This window comes from Aspergillus pseudonomiae (genome assembly GCF_009193645.1).
Source record: "Aspergillus pseudonomiae strain CBS 119388 unplaced genomic scaffold BDV37scaffold_5, whole genome shotgun sequence".
Lineage (NCBI taxonomy): Eukaryota > Fungi > Ascomycota > Eurotiomycetes > Eurotiales > Aspergillaceae > Aspergillus > Aspergillus pseudonomiae.
The window spans coordinates 443,096-458,383 of NW_022475997.1; the positions used below are offsets into that span (position 1 = coordinate 443,096).

At 47.7% G+C, this 15,288-nt stretch overlaps 7 protein-coding genes across 7 annotated transcripts; 5 read left to right on the plus strand and 2 right to left on the minus strand.

Moving 5' to 3' along the window:
• Window positions 1–114: 114 nt before the first annotated feature.
• BDV37DRAFT_295306 (uncharacterized protein) lies at window positions 115–2,401 on the plus strand (the record flags this gene model as incomplete). Its single annotated transcript, XM_032089840.1, has 1 exon — window positions 115–2,401. The coding sequence occupies one exon, from the start codon at window positions 115–117 to the stop codon at window positions 2,239–2,241; it is 2,127 nt and encodes a 708-aa protein (XP_031946066.1). The 3' UTR covers window positions 2,242–2,401.
• A 99-nt stretch (window positions 2,402–2,500) lies between these two features.
• On the plus strand, window positions 2,501–3,274 carry BDV37DRAFT_278755 (kinase-like protein; the record flags this gene model as incomplete). Its single annotated transcript, XM_032086145.1, has 1 exon — window positions 2,501–3,274. One exon carries the CDS (start codon window positions 2,501–2,503, stop codon window positions 3,272–3,274), a length of 774 nt encoding a protein of 257 aa, XP_031946067.1.
• A 371-nt stretch (window positions 3,275–3,645) lies between these two features.
• On the minus strand, window positions 3,646–4,692 carry BDV37DRAFT_295308 (uncharacterized protein; the record flags this gene model as incomplete). Its single annotated transcript, XM_032089841.1, has 1 exon — window positions 3,646–4,692. The coding sequence occupies exon 1, from the start codon at window positions 4,663–4,665 to the stop codon at window positions 3,646–3,648; it is 1,020 nt and encodes a 339-aa protein (XP_031946068.1). The 5' UTR covers window positions 4,666–4,692.
• A 5-nt stretch (window positions 4,693–4,697) lies between these two features.
• BDV37DRAFT_238252 (uncharacterized protein) lies at window positions 4,698–5,618 on the minus strand. Its single transcript, XM_032080823.1, has 3 exons — window positions 5,364–5,618; window positions 5,259–5,309; window positions 4,698–5,204 (listed from the first exon to the last, which is right to left on the minus strand). The coding sequence occupies exons 1-3, from the start codon at window positions 5,476–5,478 to the stop codon at window positions 4,909–4,911; spliced, it is 462 nt and encodes a 153-aa protein (XP_031946069.1). The 5' UTR covers window positions 5,479–5,618; the 3' UTR covers window positions 4,698–4,908.
• A 3,971-nt stretch (window positions 5,619–9,589) lies between these two features.
• On the plus strand, window positions 9,590–10,483 carry BDV37DRAFT_157785 (uncharacterized protein). Its single transcript, XM_032079098.1, has 3 exons — window positions 9,590–9,894; window positions 9,947–10,180; window positions 10,244–10,483. The coding sequence occupies exons 1-3, from the start codon at window positions 9,766–9,768 to the stop codon at window positions 10,295–10,297; spliced, it is 417 nt and encodes a 138-aa protein (XP_031946070.1). The 5' UTR covers window positions 9,590–9,765; the 3' UTR covers window positions 10,298–10,483.
• A 1,027-nt stretch (window positions 10,484–11,510) lies between these two features.
• BDV37DRAFT_238256 (alpha/beta hydrolase) lies at window positions 11,511–12,724 on the plus strand. The gene is made up of 2 exons (XM_032080824.1): window positions 11,511–11,988; window positions 12,041–12,724. Exons 1-2 carry the CDS (start codon window positions 11,533–11,535, stop codon window positions 12,377–12,379), a joined length of 795 nt encoding a protein of 264 aa, XP_031946071.1. The 5' UTR covers window positions 11,511–11,532; the 3' UTR covers window positions 12,380–12,724.
• Window positions 12,725–13,691: 967 nt separating this feature from the next.
• On the plus strand, window positions 13,692–14,561 carry BDV37DRAFT_268350 (uncharacterized protein; the record flags this gene model as incomplete). The annotated part of the gene is made up of 4 exons (XM_032084169.1): window positions 13,692–13,875; window positions 13,925–13,995; window positions 14,047–14,420; window positions 14,468–14,561. The coding sequence occupies 4 exons, from the start codon at window positions 13,692–13,694 to the stop codon at window positions 14,559–14,561; spliced, it is 723 nt and encodes a 240-aa protein (XP_031946072.1).
• Between the last annotated feature and the right edge of the window lie 727 nt (window positions 14,562–15,288).

Below are 15,288 nucleotides of genomic sequence, written 5' to 3' on the forward strand. Positions count from 1 at the left end.
AGCATAAATCCGCCCAGTCCCGTGACCCTGAAGAAACATAAATCTGCCCCACTTGAACTTTCAATTGATAAACAAATCACCCCACATAGGTCATTACTGCTCATTGAGAAGGAAATGGAGAAATCTGATTTGCTGAAGGAGCTGCAGCGCGATCTAGCGCGTAAATATCGGCTTCATGGGCCGAAGATCGAGAAAATATGGCACTCCCTTGGCAAGGGACAACGGGAGAGGGTCGTGAGAGCCGGTGCCGCCGACGGCCAAATGCTGAAGTCCCCTATCGATAGATCCTTGGGCGATGTTTACAAGTTCATCCCTGATTGGAACCTGCGAGACATCGCCAATCCGGATTCCGACTATCTGCTGGATTGCCTGAAACACCGCGCGACGAAGTCTTTATGTGAGCAATACATCGAAGGTGCCCATGGTGGCCCGGGTGACTTCGAGGTCATAGTTAAGAGCATGCACGTCCATGGTCTTAAACATGTGGAGCCCTTCCGCTATAGCTTCACGTTGTTCATGGACGAAGAACAATATGGACAATCCTTTACGGCCTCTGACTCGGTCAAGTTTGAAGAAACAATGGCGGCGATGAAAGCTGGTGTGGATGCTGGCTTGATTCTTCCTCAATCGACGGGCGAGCTTATTTTGGAAAGACAGTCTATCCTATTAACGTCCATGAACATTGTGATTCAGGACATCCTTGAAGCTGGCTCTACCTTCGAGACGGAAGGTCGCTCCAAAAAGTCAGAGAAGGCAGCACGTGAGGCTATGTCCAAACTTGCAATCGACCAGAAGCCAGAAAAGCTCTCACTGGAGGAGCTGGCTGCATTGTCTCTTGACCAGAAATCAGCATTGGAGGACTATGTGCTTCTTTATCGGACAGAACCCGAGTTCCTTGCTCACGCTGTCAACGCTTGGTTCTTCAGTCGACCCGAGCTGGTCGCAGACGAAAAAGGTCGACGATTGCCCTTGATCACGGACAAATATATTAGCATCGCATTTTTCGAGATGATCCACAATGCCGTGGTGGGTGCTGCAGTCTGGGGGTATATCCATCAACTTCTCCAGGCTCTTGTAACAGGGCCAAACGACCGGACCCACAGAGGTTCCTTTCTCCAGGAGCTTGCAAACGTCTGTCATTTCGAGTACCAACGGGTTCAGCGGCTTTTTAAGCGTCACGTACAGATGGGTTCCGGCGATAAACATTTCAAACGCGTCTCTGGCGTATATGATAATGGCACCGCGCGGGTAACCATGAAAACCAAGCCGGACACCCTTACCAGAACTGACCCGCAACTCAGTTATATACTTCGCCTTTGCCAAACGGACACTAATAGCTCCCGGGCAGTCGATTGGGTTAGAAAGCTAGACGAGTTCCACCAAACCAATCCCGCTGAGCAGGAAAAGATGGGAGAGAGCGAGTTTGACGCTTTCGGTGATCTTGCCGTGACAACCAATTTCATCCAGTGTCTCTCAGTGTCTCTTCCCATGCCACCAATGAATCCGAAGAAGGGACAAACCTATATCTCTCGACTAAAGGCGCTGGGATCTGAGCTTGGCCCGCTAAAGCCCGAGGTTGACTTGTCAGCGTTTGCAGTGCCCATCGATAATCTTGTGGAGCCGGGAATGGCCCAAGGTGCGCTGACCACACTTGATGAATTCATATCCAACAACACTGGGGCAGAGATAGGCTTCCTCTATCAGGATCTGAACGAGGAATGCTTGTTAGACTTGCAGAAGCAAGCCCAACAGCAGAAGGAGAAGAACGAACAGATAGCACAGGCTCAGCTTGCTTCGTTAATCCCTGAAGCGCCTACCCGGAAAATGCAAATTGAACAGCGCAAAGCAAAGACCAAAACACGCCCGCCACATTCATCCGTCTACAGTATCGCCCCAACAGCAGCTCCCACGACGGAACCAGAACCTGCAGCGCCGTCTCAAGCATTCAAAGTAAAGCCATCCTTCTTAGAGGTATTCTCGACCCTATTCTCAAAACAAAGAGAACGGGGCTCTATCACCTGGGCTGCGTTTCAAGCAGCTATGGCGCACATGAAATTCTCTGTCGTGCCAAAGACTGGGTCGGTTTATACGTTCTCCCCTCCCGAAGGCTTCAATGTCCAAAGGTCTATCACGCTCCACAGACCGCATCAGTCCCGTGTCGAGGGCTGGCGACTTCTTTATATTGCGGGTCGTCTGAAGAGAGAATATGGATGGGATGAGAAGTCATTCGAGACAGAATGAGGTGTTTGGGCAAACGTGGCCATTAAAATACTATATTTTGAGTTCATTATATCCAGCTTGTAGAGATTTACCTAGATTTCTAACCACGGCGAAAGTCGGAGATTCCAGACTTGCTACAAGTACTAGTCCTACCCAGACAAAGCAAGCCTGCGCTCCTTCAGCCACGCGGGGTACGAGTCGGTGCAGAATACAATTTTCTTTTGCCAACCTACGCCGTTTCTGTCAACTCAGCTTTCCCGAATTGATACTCGACGTTAACATGGAAGTTGTACAAAGGAACGAGGCCTTTAAAAAGATTGATGGCAAAATGAAATTTGCCTATGTCCAGATTTTTGTTTTGCAAGACGGCATATTATACTCTGGAAAATGGACAAGCCGATTAGATTCGCCAAGGACACTGAATGATCGCCAGGAAGTCAAGCGAATTCCAACAGAAGACAGGGGCCCAGAGGTGAATGCCGCTTGGTCAGCGGTCTATGTGAAAACACCCAGTCTCCTCGCATATATAGATGGAAATCTCGAAAAGCAAATCGCTCGCGAAGTTGAAACATGCGAAACTCTTCGCAATAATTCCCATCCAAATATTGCCACCTATTATGGCTATATGGAGACGAACTGTCGAGTGTCTGGGCTATGCTTCACGCGATATATGTCCACTCTACTTGAAGCAGTCAATCCTCAACGCCTTGGCAAAGTTGCTTTCCTTTCAAGTCCGCGCGAACTAGTGAATGAGAATATGAAAAGTAGCCTGGACGGGATTTTAGCGGCTATCAGACATCTCCACTCGCTTGGACTCCATAACGACATCAACCCGGCAAATATTATGCTTGACGAAGACGGTACGTTTATTCTCATCGATTTCGATAGCTCTCGATATATCGGGGAGTCCTTGCGCAACACCGAAACGAAAAGAACCTGCCACTGGCACGACCCTTCTGTTGATATTTCGCTGGAGAAAAACGACCTTGATGCTTTCAAAGATCTACAAATCTGGCTCAATGGATCGAGAGATGGAGACTTTCTACTTGAATGAAGCGCTCGTTAGTAAAACGTCAACACTAAATAGCTCATTCTTTCTTACTATTGACCAGACACTGTTGTTCAAACCCCGCTGGAACATTCTTAATGTACGTATTCCGCGTCATGTCTTGGTTGACTGGCCATCATGACCTCGCAGCCCCAGATAAGACATGGTTTAATGCCATGTGAACATTATGTCCTGACTTCCGTAGTTGAACATCTTTGTAGTGGAATAAAAGTAAAGAGTTTCCTCCTTTCAGGTTTCACACTATATGAAAGAGGTCAAGCACCGGTGTGGAAAGCTACGTGATTTCGTAAATAGTCATTTCAAGAAAGTTCAATCAGACAAATAGAGGACAGGAAGAAAATAGCATTCCTATAATATCACGTAGATTCATAAAAACTCTGGAACTGTCGGCGTGCGCTGTCTGTAAGCCACTTCTGTACCATGTCGGGTGTTATGGTTTCCTTGTCCGACTGATAAGTTTCGAACAGCCACTCGTTCCAATCCCAATTGATCCACTCGTCGAAGTTACAAATAGGCTCCCTACCCCGAGTCTTAAACCATCTGAGAAGAGGACTAATATAAATCCCTGAGAGAAACATCCTTTCTTGGTCGTCATTTTGCGGGTCAGGAGACCGCCCGATAATTGCGTGCCCAAAATCGATGAACTTGACATGTGGTTTAGACAGGTCCGGATTGAAATCTTGGATAATTATGTTCCGTGGATGCGTATCACGGTGTCTAAGATTGATCTTATAGAGCTGCGATTCTATATCGACGATTTGCTTCATCACAGCCTTCCAGACGTAATCAGGGAAGTCGATTGGACGAAGAGTAGTCATAGACTGCCCATTGACGTGTTCCAGCAGTATTAATCGTACCGTGCGAAATTGGTGATCGTAATGGGTGATATCCATAGAATAAGAGCCATAGTAGTTAGGAATGTATTTCTGTCCCTGGGCATGTAGATACCGATAGGCAGCACTTTCCTGGGTGTATTCCACGTCAACAAAAAGGAATGGATCCACATCATCAGCAGAATGATCATAATATAGAGGATCATACAGCTTTGCCACAACGCGGGTACTGGGAAGTTGACCAGAAATAACGTCCACTACAACTATTTGCGAACTCTTCTCATCACCGACTCGAATTGCCTTATGTATCTTGAGACGTAAACGTTGAGAGCCCGGTCTGCCAGATATCGGTTTCCGTGTAAGACAGCGTGTTAAGACATCAGTATTCTCTCTCTTGGTAGCCTCCTCAGGAGTAAGAATGAAGCGCTTGATCTGGGGTTCAGGAGGAAAATATTCGATCACTGAAAATTCATAGCCCTCGACGTACGGAAGGTCCGGCTTGGATATGCCGTTCAAGGTGTTGAAATCTAAAGAAAATGACATTTCCCTTGGTAGGTAGCAAGAACTGGTCCGAAGGGGTCAGGATTTAGCGTTTAGGAGTGAGTTCGGAGTTCTACCGATTTGGTCACATGATAGGACCTGCAGGGGTCAGGGTTATATGGTAGATATGTTTGAATTATTTACTATTGTCCATATGTCCAATACCGGCCTAGACTATGTCCACATGTAGATGATGGCCTCAAGTCATCAACTACTCGAGTCTCCAACTATATAGAGTGCATCAATCTATTTGAGCTCCTTAACCCAGAGAGAAACCTTGGGGATATCGGAGTCCTTTCCGAGGAAGTAGACCTGCTTGTTGTCCTCGGAAAGACCGAAAGAGTCCTCGCCGTTGAAGGTGAGGTAGCCGTCGTCGGTGATGCCCCACTTGTCGAACACAGCGCCTGTGGGGTGGTCCGCGGAGTGAGGTTGGGTCAGGCCGAGAGGCTGGGCATCACCTGGGATGGCGTAGAAGTTCTGCCAGGCAGTGGGTGGCAGGGCTTGTTGGGTGAAGCTGATGCTGGCGCCGTCGTTGCTTGTCACTGGATGTTGTTAGTTTGATTCAGGCAATATTACGTCGGGCGTGTGAGGCATACGGCGCAGGATCTCCAGCGTGTTGGCCTGCTCAGCGTCCACGATGGCGTGGGCTGTTGATGTTAGTCATGTTTTCATGGCCAAGGCTTGGGGTAGGTGTTACGTACAGTTGTCAGTGAGGACAGTGTTGCCGCCGTCAGCAACGAGAGTGAAAGACTTGGGGAGAGTGGCTGCCAGAGCAGAGGCGATCAAGGTGGAAGCGGCGGCGAGAGTGAACTTCATTGTGACGGTGGGTAGTTTGTTTTGAAGATTGATGTCTTGAGTGATCGTTGAATTTGCGGTTGATTATTTTCGACGACCCCGGGGCTTTTCGAGGGTTTTTATGTTCAAAGCAAATAAATGTCGCAATGCGATGCGTGAGGCTGTAGCGTCACCCTATTGGGAAGCATATTGGTGCATCCAACCCAGATGACATCGCTTCGGTGGATGGTGTGGGGAATGTCTCACTTCGTTATTCTTAGAGTCGGCTCTCGGATGGCCTCTGTTTCCCTATTAGCCGAATGTTGCATGGTGCTCGCATGCACAATATAAGCTTAGCATGCAACGCTCCAAGGTGAATTGGGCTCGTGGAAGTTCGAAACAAGCTATTATCTTCTAGAGACACACCCACAGCGCAGTCAGACCTGGGGTGATATCAACTCTTCCGTCACACTGCCCTGAAGACCCTTGAAGCAGCGCCATGTCGGTTAGAGAGTTACGCGATGATCGGCACGGCTTTCCCCCATTCTCGGCTTCCCCATCTTCGTTAGTAAAGGGGCTAGTCTCCAAAACCCGATGTGTGGCCCCACAGATGTCTCACGGAGAATGTAACTTCTGCCATCGCCATCGCCACAGCATCCGGGTGGCTGAATTAGCACCAACTCAGCATGCATGATGGATATCTGTAGCGGTGAGTGATCTCTCTGAGATAAATAATTCATCACGCCATCACCTCGGACAAGCAGGAAGGAATCGTGCATAACGGATCATGTGAACAAAAGCTGCGATCGACGACCAAAATTTAGGGCTAGAGATCGGCTTCTTTATTGAGACTATTGACTAAGATCACCTCCCTTTCCCAGTAGTTCCCAATGTTCGGAATTGCGTTATTGAAGAGAAGGTGCAACGAACGGTTTTGCTAATACCGGTTGAAACCAGGTGATGTTACTGCCCTAACATGTGCAGTTACTTATCATCGCAACGCGTCCTTTTATGAAAGAGCGGTCCAGATAGAGTGAGTGCGCTGGTCATTCTGCGCTATCTTAGAAACACTAGTTTGAAGTGTCTATTTTTGGCTATAATGACTCATTCTTGGTGGCTAATCTGTGTTGGAGGGCTGATGTTCGATCTGTGTTTGTAGTAAGGTCACTGTCGGAATAAACAGGGGCGTGGTAGCTGAATAGCAGCAATAATGCCAACCTACAACTGACGAGGATGTGAGATTGAAGAGCAATTGGTCCAAATCAACCCCAGCCTAGAGAGCTGTATCAACAGCAATCAGAACTGCTTCATGCGCGGAGCAAACAACAGAAAAGCCATCGAGAAATGGCTAATTGTGCAGATGCTAGGATGGTCCCTGAGTAATGCTCTAAGAAAAAAGGTTTTTCTTACTGGCTCCCGAGAGCGATATCGTCTGAATCCATGATGGATCCTGCTTTGTGCAAGAAGCGGAAATGATGCACTAAAACGTCAAGAATATTATCTCAGGCGTCTTAAGTGCTGTGCCACAACTGTTAGATCCTTCTATGGAATGTGCAGCTATAAATAGGCGCTATGCTCTCTGGCTTTTAGCTGCATTAACGAACGCCGAGTGCTGACTGTAGATTGTAACTCTCCCCAAGGTTTCTCAACTGATGTAGAATATAATTACGAGTTGGTTCCGGGCCGCAGAGGAAGCAGCAAAAATGTCAGAAAGAACAATCTCCTTGGAAACATGGTTGGTAATCCTATACCCAAATGGAATGATTTCACAGGTGATTATGGCTCATCTGACGTCCTGCGATTGCCAACTAGGCTCCTCCTTTGCAACTTATCCTGAGGCACATTTATATACAAGTTATGGAATGCTGAAAGTTATTTAGATATCAACAGACGGCTACAGGTATTTTCTACGACAACTCGTTTCTTTACCCGACAATCCCCAAGTTGCAAGATTGTGCAATTGCAACCTTGCAGGATATGCTCAGGTTAACCTCTGTTTCGAGACGGGAAACTATTGTTATCATGGACGTATCAGGCCTTACAAGGGCGACATTATTCTCACTTAATAACACCACACCCTAGTCGGACTCGCAACATACTTCCAGATCTAGAGCGACAAACAATAATCTCCGCAACAATAATACACTAATCGGCAGCTAAGATCCTCTAGGCGGCGTCTCTTCATCCGCAGACCGCGGCAGCGAAGACCGCTGTATATCATTAAGTGGCCTTAGGTACCACCCATAGCTAGCATACATGGCAACGATTATAATCACCTCTATCACCACCATGCAGACCTTGACCGAAGTTGATCCCTTCACAATATTAAACACGGGGTTGTTAGCAAACATCCCTGACGCTGACTATAAAGTTCGTACGAGAAGTAAGGGCAATGCAATTTCGACAATGATGACTGTCAGGCGCTCTCGCCTCAGGATATATTGACATTGGCGCAGCTTGCCCCAGGAAGAAGCCAGAAGCAGAACACAGCCGGCTCAGGCAACAAAGTATAGGCAAATCCCAACACGAGACGTGGATTTTGAGTGGTCAGCATCGGACAAGGAGGTCCCGACAATGCTTAGGATGACAGCCACGGACACGACGGTTTGTGTCAGACGCGGAAGTTTCAGTTCTAGCTTCATCTCTCTTTCCTTTCGAATCAAATTGTGTGATAGGGCACTAAAGGGTTTCCAGTCCTGCAATGCATGCTAATATGGACCAGCTCATGTATCGGCAGAGTGCACTTATCCCGAAGTGTGTAAGCTCTGCAGGTTGTTACACTGCATTTGAGGAACAACCTCGATCTTGCGTATCCTGCCGCCTTACTCGGCGAAAATTATGCAGTTATCAGGCCGGTCGCGTGTATGTATTATGTACAAGTAACATCCGGCGGGACTGGAACTGCCCATTTCATCTGCGGTGTGATTAGATTCTTTCCTTGTACCATGCACTGGGTGGCTACCGCTGTCACAGTCACATATCTGGCATATTGTCTAGGCAGCATTCAATCGGGGCTGATGTGGAATTTGAGGTGCTACGGTTTCCCTATGAGTGTAGTCGCTCTAAATAACACGTAAAGTATCTCAGAGGGAAAACAAGTCGTCAGTATGCGGACGATGATATGATACTGAGATACGAAGACAATCAAGAGCAGAAGTAAACTGTTCGATCTAGTATTCGCAGCCAGCAAGTCATTACTTTAAGAATGAAGATCATCCAGGTATAAATCTCCTGATAACGAGCCCTCCCTCAGACTTTTTCTTCCACGGGCAAAAGATCATGCAGGATGCTTTCAGATAGATCACAAGAGTATCGTGTTGTTATAGGAGTGATCACCTTGGTCATCCACAACCCTGCTCTACACTCTGTTTCTTAGATTTGGATCCTGCAGCGCTTGACTATTCCTCTAGTGCAATCCTTCGTGCATTGCGCTGTCAGGATTTAATTTGCTGCGTGGGCTGTCGAGTAACGTGGACGTATGATGTCATTTTCCGAGGATGTCGCTCCTCGGAAATCGTATCCATTACTTCAAACAAATAATCAAGCAAAAATGACATGCTTGGAGATTATATTGGCGGGTTAGCTGCAATATTTCCATTAGTTGGGCAGATACTACATCTTTCCCAGTCTACCAGGAGATAACTTGTTAGGGCTAGTTCAGGCAGCCTGCCGTTTCCTAACAAAGACCTGTACCTTCTCTTGTCCAACAACCCCATAATGTCTTTTTCTGACCTGTCATTTTTGATACCTATTTATAGCCATTATTTATTTGATCTGGTCGCTCGGAATCTCAATAAGTCATGCAGATATTGATCGAGTCTTTCTCGAATAGCCACATCCGGAGAGACCCATGCGAACCAGGTTGGGCTCTACCAAACATGATGTTAAACATCAATATTTGGAAGGGGTCTGACCGCCAGTCTACGTAGAAGGGAAAGAGGAACACTCCTTCAGAAGGTTGGGATATTATTAGCATCAGGCCCTACATACAATATGCATGTTTTTCATGGGGTTAGCCAAACATGGGCGATCTCGGCAGCTTCGGGGATTTTCAACAGTCGGTTACCTCGGATTCTGGGTCCTTTAGGCCAACCACAATCGTGGCTTCGCTCGCCGCTCTGAAACTTGCAGAGACTTAGCGAATCACCATCGTCTAGTGGCTGTGCCCCCTAGCATTGGCCTGTATCCCATCCCTCAACAGCATAAAAACCCCCTCTGCCTCCCTTGACTTCGACTAACATCAACAAGTACAAGACTAGAATCGCAACCACCAGCTCAACGTCGCTTCAATTTCAGTATAGCTGCTTCTATTGCGTCAATACCACCAACATGAAGGCCCCTTACTTTCTCGCTTTCCTTGCTGCCGCCGTCTCGGCGCAGAATGCTGGCATCGGGTTCCCGACGAAAGACCAGGAGATCACGGCGGGAGAGAATTTAGTTGTTCAGATTCAGCGCCCGGTAAGTTCGGACCACCATACCATAGCGTAGCCGAGGCTAACTGCCGTATCAGAACTCCTTAACTGGCTCCAAGGAGATGGGTGTCGCAATTGGCGTGGCATCCTGCGCCTCAAGACCCTGTATGGCTCCGAAGGACACACTGGGAACTCTCCTCTATAACGGGCCCTTCAAGCCGGAGTACCACGAGACTAGCCAGCCTCCTTATCAGAACTTCACCGTGACGATCCCAGACTCCATAGCGAAGGGAGACGCACAGATCAACGTCGCCCATGTGGCAATTGTCGGGGTAAGTGCTAGCCTCCCACGATCGCATCGATGGGATTAAGGAGCTAACCCAATCTATTTACAGGCGAGCGCGTGGCCATACCTGGACCTGCTCAATCAGACTGTTGTTGTTGCTTAGGTCTTGGGTGGAGGATGCCTGCCTGTTTCCGCCTGTATAGGCTGTCTGCGGGACTGGCGCGTTGTATATTTGTTTATTAACTTTCTCTGGATTTAATTTCTTGGCTTTTATTCTGGGATTGTCCGTCCTTTGTCATTTTGGTCTTCAAATTTTCCAGGGATCCTTTTAGCTATAGGATCGCCTATTATTAATTTATTCGTTTTCGTCGGCATTTACAGGCCCATCGCCATGGAAAGTACTGATAGGACCAAGTATTATTCTTATGACCGCATAATATTAAGTCTTAATCAATATTAGTCCTCATTATAGAAGGGAACTCCTGGCGGCGTCAAGCCGGCAGTGGAGAAACAAGCTGTCAGTCGATTCAATCCCACAATGTGGAGGAAGGTCCGTGAGATGGATCAAACGCCACAATCCTTGATTTTGATTGAGGAGACTACCTTAAATTCATTCTCTATAGGCCACTCATCTATAGGACTCTGAGCCTGCGTCTTCCAAGTGTGGGTCTGTGCTAAGCTTTCTGTTGCCGATCTCACTCCGTTCATCTTATCATTTCAAGAAGTTGACTGCGTTTTATTGACACTTGCTACAGTCTATTGAGGACCCGGTAAAGAGCTAGATCGCACAAAAAAAAGTAACGATAGCGCCATACGTATCTGTAGTGTATGAATGTCCGCGGTGAAGCAACATGCATCTTCTCATACCAATGTCCACCCTATGAGCTATTGACCGGTTAGTCCGTATCCCCACTACGTGGCTCGAGACTACCTGTAATGTCAAGTAAGGTATAACTTGGTGTTGGTATAGGTTTATCGGCGATGTACGTCCTTGATGGCATTAGTGGTAAGATATATAAAACCAAAATATGTGAGTACGGTAGCAAAGTTCATTCTGATCGGATATCTAGTACTTCATAAACCGGCTTTTTAGCTGAGCAATTGACACTATACCTCATATTGTGGAGCCACAGATAGCGCCAAGTGTATTCAGCGGTAGCTTAGGGAGGTCAATGGCATGACAACTAGTAGTCGCGTAGCGCCGTAGGAGGGGCTTTCAATTAGGGACATCAAGTTAGTAGCAGACTAACTGATACAGGCAAAGTGCACTACAGTGCCGTCTCATCTGGTTGCTTTCTGGGCCTGCGATCGCCGACGGGGTTGCTGCCCCACCAGGTGTTAAAACGAATTTGTCCGAGATAAAATGCTCTTCAGGACCCCAATTTACACTTCCTGGTGATGCATCATCGTTCTGGCCTACTTTCCAGCCCCTGTTCCGAGTTTGCCGCAAACTTTGCAGACAACATGACTGTTACAACTACTTCTCGCCCTACGATCCTTGTCATTCACGGGGCATGGCATCATCCTGAATTTTATGCCCCGTTCTGCAAGGCCTTTGAAGACTTGGGCTATGAAGCAGTCTGTCCTCACCTCCTAACCTGCAACAATGATGTACCCCCCACGAAGAAATTGGAGGATGATGTGGCGCTCATCCGACAGACGGCACAGTCGCTCCTTGACGATGGGAAAGCCGTCGTTGCCGTCATGCACTCCTACGGCGGAATAGTTGGCACTGATGCCCTACACGGACTGGCGATCAAACGTCTGATCTACATGACTGCTTTTATACCCCCTAGTGGCAGCAGCCTCGCGGGTATGTTTGGCGGCCAATTGCCTCCCTTCATAACCATTGATGTATGTATCCACCCACTTGAACTGCCATGCACTCGCTAATGAATCCTTCTAGGATGAAAAGGAGTTATTGACAGTCCCTGACCCGGCGACTGTCTTTTTCAACGACCTCCCCTCCGAGGAAGCCGCTACATGGGCCAAGAAGCTGGTGGTCCACCCGAAATCTGCCCAATTTGACCCAATCTTACGCGAGGCATATCGCAACATCCCCACGACATACATTGTGTGCGAGCAGGATGCGGGTCTCATTCCCCTCGTTCAGGAGATGATGATAGAAAACGTGCGGAAAGCGGGAGTGGATATAGACGTTGAGAGGTTATCAGCGAGCCACAGTCCGTTCCTCAGTATGCCGGAAGAGACTGCCAAGCTGGTTCTAAGGATTGCTTCCCAATGAACTATCAGGTAGTCTAGCTGCCTAACCATATGGAACGCGGTATGCGAGAGGTTTTGGCGGAATTTACTCCGTTAAGGTTCGAATAGATCCTCTTAGTTTGAGACATTTCGTGGGCTGATACAACGGCTTGGAGCTGAAGAACGGGTCCGATGTAACGAACCGCATCCCAGGCCAATCGCGCTTCGGGAAGGCTTCAATTTCGCTCGTTGCCCGACCCACTCCGTCCGATCCTGCAGGGCCAGGATTGAAGTTTATTTGATTAATCTTGCGTGTTTGGTTTGACCGGTTCCAGACTTTGGGGGTAGTCTCTTTATTGAATACGGAGTACTCTGTACTGCTCTTGTCTTTCTCGTGAGGCATTTCGCCTGATAAACCGTTCTGTCCTCTATTGTTTCATCTCTTGTTAACATAGGGTATTATTCCACCGTAGAGGGATCTACGGCTTGGCTGTCAATCCGTAGTACTTTCTGATACCGCTCTCTATCTTCTAGTAGCTTATATATTAGACGTGATGCATTCTTTGTAGATCCACGGCTCAAGCTAGAAGAACCGTTGCCGCGGAATTGCAGATTAGCCATTTCTAATCATCCCGCATAACCTACTAAGTCTAGCACTCTAGCGTCAAGAGGAATATCACTAGTCTAATGCACGAATCCCAAGTTAGTGGTCTGCGCGCATGAAGCCACCAGGAGCAAGATCCCTGCCGGCGGGGACGGTGGGCCATCGACGAGCCCTCGGATTTGGGCATTTGCACGCACATGTAAATTTTAGAGTACTAGAGGTGCTCCTTTTCGAGATTTCCTGTATTTAACAGCCCCCAGAAAGGCGTGCTGATGTGAATCCCTGCTCATATGTACATAACCCTAGTGACACGAGATCCCCCCCTGGACAATCGCGGCACTAAACACTAAGTGAAACGTTTCGAGCTTCAAGAACAGCTATGTAGCGCAGTAATTCACTCTCGATCTTTCCTTAAATTGTTATCCATACGAAAATGCCTTGCCGGAAATCAGTTGTGATGCTTACCTGAACTACCATGGTTCCACACAGCTTGATCCTAGTTAAAAACAGTTATTATAAAACCACAGTACGTACCCAAGTTGACTATTCGGAAACTACCAAACGTCCCGATGGTGCTAGTGTAGTACGCGGTCCACATAAGTTTAAATACGTCAAGCAATCCTGCCAACCTCGGGTCGCGTCCGACGAGCTTGCGAAGTTTTGCCGTCATTTGACCGGCGACTAGGGTTATGTATAGATATCGACGACAACAGTGAAGTCATCTTCTGGCAACAGCTTTTGTTCTCACGTTATGGGCGCTAATGACCGGGGGAAAACGTACATTACAGTTAGTGCTGTGCTCGTCGCTCTGTCCACGGTTATTGTTGGGTTTCGGATCGTTGCACGATGGATGAGAACCACTCTAGGACTGGATGACTATGTCATCTGTGCATCGATTATTCTTGCCTATAGCATGCTGGGGGAAGCGGTTGTTTGTATGTTTACTGTATCGCGACGAGATCGCGCAAGGCTGATCGTGTACAGGGGCTCGAGATGGAGGGCTAGGAAAGCACATGGACGAGCTAAGCGTCCAGGAGAAGATCACCTTCCAGAAGGCGAGTATCAGCTGGCATGCAATTGTGGTCTTATTCTAACAACAATCGCAGTGTTTCTTCGCCAACGAGATCTCCTATACGCTCCTCGTCCCCTCGATCAAAATCTCTATCCTCCTACTCTATCGCCGAATCTTCGCCGTTCGCAAGTTCAGGATCGCGAGTCTCATCACCGGCGGTCTGGTCATGTCATGGTGTCTCGCTGTCTTCATTACCGTCTTTCTTCAATGTCGCCCGATTGCCCTGAACTGGGACAAGACATTAGAGGGAACCTGCATCGACCCGAAAAAGTTCTTCTTCGGCAATGCGATATCCAACCTCCTCATCGATGTGGTTATCCTCGCTTTACCGATCCCAATGGTTCTCCAGCTCCAACTACGTTTGTCGCAGAAACTCACTATTCTGAGTATATTCCTTCTTGGTGGATTGTACGTCTCATACTACGTTTGTGGAGGATGAAAGCTTATGACTACAGTGTCTGTGTCGCGAGCATTATGCGAGTCGTTACCCTCAATATTTTCGAGACTATGGATACGTCATGTATGTTCGTTTCCTTGATTCCGTCTTGAATCCCATCGCACTCAACTAATATCTCAACCGTATAGATTCCGTGATGGAAGCCGCTACCTGGACCTTCGTCGAGCCCTGCGTCGGAATCATCTGCGCTTGTTTACCGACCCTTCGACCCCTGCTACGGACACTATGCTGTTCCTTCTCATGGAGCACGGATCATTCAGACGGCCCACCGGCAAACTATAGGATGCACAGAATATCCAGCGCCGCAAAGAATGACTCAGCCGGTAGGAGCGACAGAGAATGGGACAATAAGCGATTTGGGGATGAGTTCGCATTAATGGGCGGGAGCACGAAAATAACTGTTAATGGAGATGGTGCTTCTTAGATTTGATTTCGGTATAGGCGTTTGGTATATATCCAAAAAGGGATTCGTGTTTGCTTTTTATACTATACACGGGTTAGGAGTTAGGGTAATGCCCTGAGGACATGATGCAATGTGTGGTATGTTTGTTCCTTATCTTCGAGATTCTATCTAGTGTTTCCTAGAAAGTCAGTTAATATAGAGGAATTGTCATGATACGAGATCATATGAGTGAGAGGTTGGGCTGACTAGTATGCTTAGCTTAACGTTTAGACGGAACCAAAGTATTCAAGTCTGCACCGGGTGACACCTTGAAGTCATGTCCTACGATGGCTTTGGGGGTTAGTGATGCAACTAGGTCGACAAGTCTTCTAGTTAAACAATATATTCTGTATGGACATTGAACTAGACCGTCGATG

What these genes read in the sequence shown, in the direction of transcription:
- BDV37DRAFT_238252 (XM_032080823.1), bottom strand. Translation starts at nt 5,478, where the DNA reads ATGAAGTTCACTCTCGCCGCCGCTTCCACCTTGATCGCCTCTGCTCTG. An exon ending in CACTGTCCTCACTGACAACT is followed by an intron (nt 5,310 to 5,363) that starts GTACGTAACACC and finishes TAACATCAACAG; the next exon opens with CCCACGCCATCGTGGACGCT. An exon ending in CACGCTGGAGATCCTGCGCC is followed by an intron (nt 5,205 to 5,258) that starts GTATGCCTCACA and finishes AACAACATCCAG; the next exon opens with TGACAAGCAACGACGGCGCC.
- BDV37DRAFT_157785 (XM_032079098.1), top strand. Translation starts at nt 9,766, where the DNA reads ATGAAGGCCCCTTACTTTCTCGCTTTCCTTGCTGCCGCCGTCTCGGCG. An exon ending in TTGTTCAGATTCAGCGCCCG is followed by an intron (nt 9,895 to 9,946) that starts GTAAGTTCGGAC and finishes CTGCCGTATCAG; the next exon opens with AACTCCTTAACTGGCTCCAA. An exon ending in CCCATGTGGCAATTGTCGGG is followed by an intron (nt 10,181 to 10,243) that starts GTAAGTGCTAGC and finishes ATCTATTTACAG; the next exon opens with GCGAGCGCGTGGCCATACCT.
- BDV37DRAFT_238256 (XM_032080824.1), top strand. Translation starts at nt 11,533, where the DNA reads ATGCATCATCGTTCTGGCCTACTTTCCAGCCCCTGTTCCGAGTTTGCC. An exon ending in CTCCCTTCATAACCATTGAT is followed by an intron (nt 11,989 to 12,040) that starts GTATGTATCCAC and finishes GAATCCTTCTAG; the next exon opens with GATGAAAAGGAGTTATTGAC.